The 2024-nt window shown below is 40.5% G+C and overlaps 1 protein-coding gene across 1 annotated transcript; it reads right to left on the bottom strand.

The window, feature by feature from the left end:
- Positions 1 to 316: 316 nt before the first annotated feature.
- Positions 317 to 739, bottom strand: LOC109222221. The gene has a single exon (XM_019386595.1). The coding sequence runs from the start codon at positions 737 to 739 to the stop codon at positions 317 to 319; it is 423 nt and encodes a 140-aa protein (XP_019242140.1).
- Between the last annotated feature and the right edge of the window lie 1285 nt (positions 740 to 2024).

Below are 2024 nucleotides of genomic sequence, written 5' to 3'. Positions count from 1 at the left end.
ATTCCGACCAACGATTTTAGCCAAACTCACTGTTTTGGCTTGCGACTAAAATGCGGTCCGCATAGTGAAAATGCGACCGCATCTTTGCAGCAAACTTCACACAGTGGTTTTTCTTCCCTTTTTCATGTATTCCAACCCAGTGTTGTGATCTTTTGAACCCCCTGCATTCTAACACACACTTTAAATTGCTCCATAAAATCTATCTATCAAAAATTAAAAATTTAAAGAACAAAAAGGGTGTTACCACACATGGGTTGCCTCCCATGAAGCGCTTGATTTAATGTCGCGGCACGACGAAGTTGATGTTCCTTTGGATTCACTCAATGGTCGGGCACGGACCATCTTTGAGAGCCAGCTGCTCCACCAAATATTTTTCTCCATCTGTGCCCAAGTAGTGCTTGATGCGTTGGCCATTTACCTTGAATGTCCGGAGCCCATCTTCCGATGCTAGTTCCACAGCTCCAAAAGGAGAAACATTGACCACTTTGAATGGACCGGACCATTTTGATTTGAGCTTGCCCGGAAACAGTTTGAGCCTTGAGTTAAAGAGCAAGACCAAGTCACCCGACTTGAACCCTCTTTTCAGAATCTTCTTGTCATGGACGAACTTCATCCTTTCCTTGTACACAGTTGCGCTTTCATAAGCATGGAAACGGAATTCCTCCATTTCGTTGAGTTGTGTCAACCTCAAATTTGCAGCTTCAGCCCAGTCCAAGTTCAACCTTTTTAACGCCCACATAGCCTTGTGCTCCAATTCCACGGGTAGATGACAAGCTTTTCCGAAGACTAGCCGATAAGGAGAAGTACCAATATGTAAGGCCCCGGAAAAAAAATTGCTAGGCGATATAGGATTTCGGGGTGCCAGGTAGACTAATTGTAATATTTTATGTGCTTTAAATATGATGAAAATGAATTGGATGTGGTGAATAAGTGTATGAGTCATGTAATAAGTGATGTGAGGTCCAAAGGGAAGCCTAAGTCTATGCCAAGTTGGAAAATTTCATAATAGGCTAAGATTTCAAATGAATACGCACAAGACCTTACTTTGGACGAGCATATCTACGTGTATGTAAGGATTTGTGGGATGAACAACCTATAAAATTAAAGCTCTTTGAGTCTAGTTTCCAACGCACCAAACCGTTCGTCATTTGGAGGTGTATACAGACAGTTACGACCATTTTACTGGGCAGGTGTCGAAGCGCGGCCTTAGCGCGGCCGCGCATATTGGGAAGTATTCTGCCTCCTTAGCGCGGCCTTAGCGTGGGCGCGCTAGTAGCAGACCTCTAAATACACCTAAGGATGGGAAATGAGAGGATTTAAGTCATTTCTCAAGCTTAGGGCATCCTCTCCATCCCCAATCCGACCAAGGTATCCAATCACACACCTAAGGTGAGTTTTTAAGTGTGTTTTCATGGTGATTTCACCTCTCAATCACTAGTTAAAACAGGGTTTTGATTGGATTTCATAGGATTTCTTCAAAATCTCAAGAACATCCCAAAAGTTGTCTTTCAAGATTTGGCCTACAAGAGGTAATCTTTTACCCTTAGACTTATATATATGGATATATTATGGGAATATGAGTATGAATTAAGTGTTGGAACTCTTGGTGTAGTGATGGGAAGCCATAAGTTCCCAATATAAATGCATAATTATTGTAGAGATTGAAAGGGTGATTATTTGATATAAATTGTTGGTTGGGTATGAATGGGTGATCATACATATGTTGTTGGAAGATTATAAATTGGTTAGGAATGATGGTGGAATAAATTGTTAGTTAATGGTGATAGATGGATGAACTAATACTATGGCTATGAGATGAAAAGATTTATACTTAAAAGGTGTTTGATAATATGCCTATATGGCATAAGTTATGGAATTTGTTACTAATATTGGCCCCATTGAATGTTGTATTGTAGATTGAAGTTGCTTAAGTGTATTGGATCGTTTTAGTATCATTAAGGGGCGAAATTGAGGTATGTATGGCTAACTTTGACCTTTGTAAAGTCACCCTGTTTGGTGTACGA

The sequence above is a fragment of the Nicotiana attenuata genome, unplaced genomic scaffold (genome assembly GCF_001879085.1).
Source record: "Nicotiana attenuata strain UT unplaced genomic scaffold, NIATTr2, whole genome shotgun sequence".
Taxonomy (NCBI): domain Eukaryota; kingdom Viridiplantae; phylum Streptophyta; class Magnoliopsida; order Solanales; family Solanaceae; genus Nicotiana; species Nicotiana attenuata.
The sequence above is the reverse complement of the archived record's forward strand: the minus strand, read 5'-3'. Positions and strand labels throughout refer to the sequence as shown.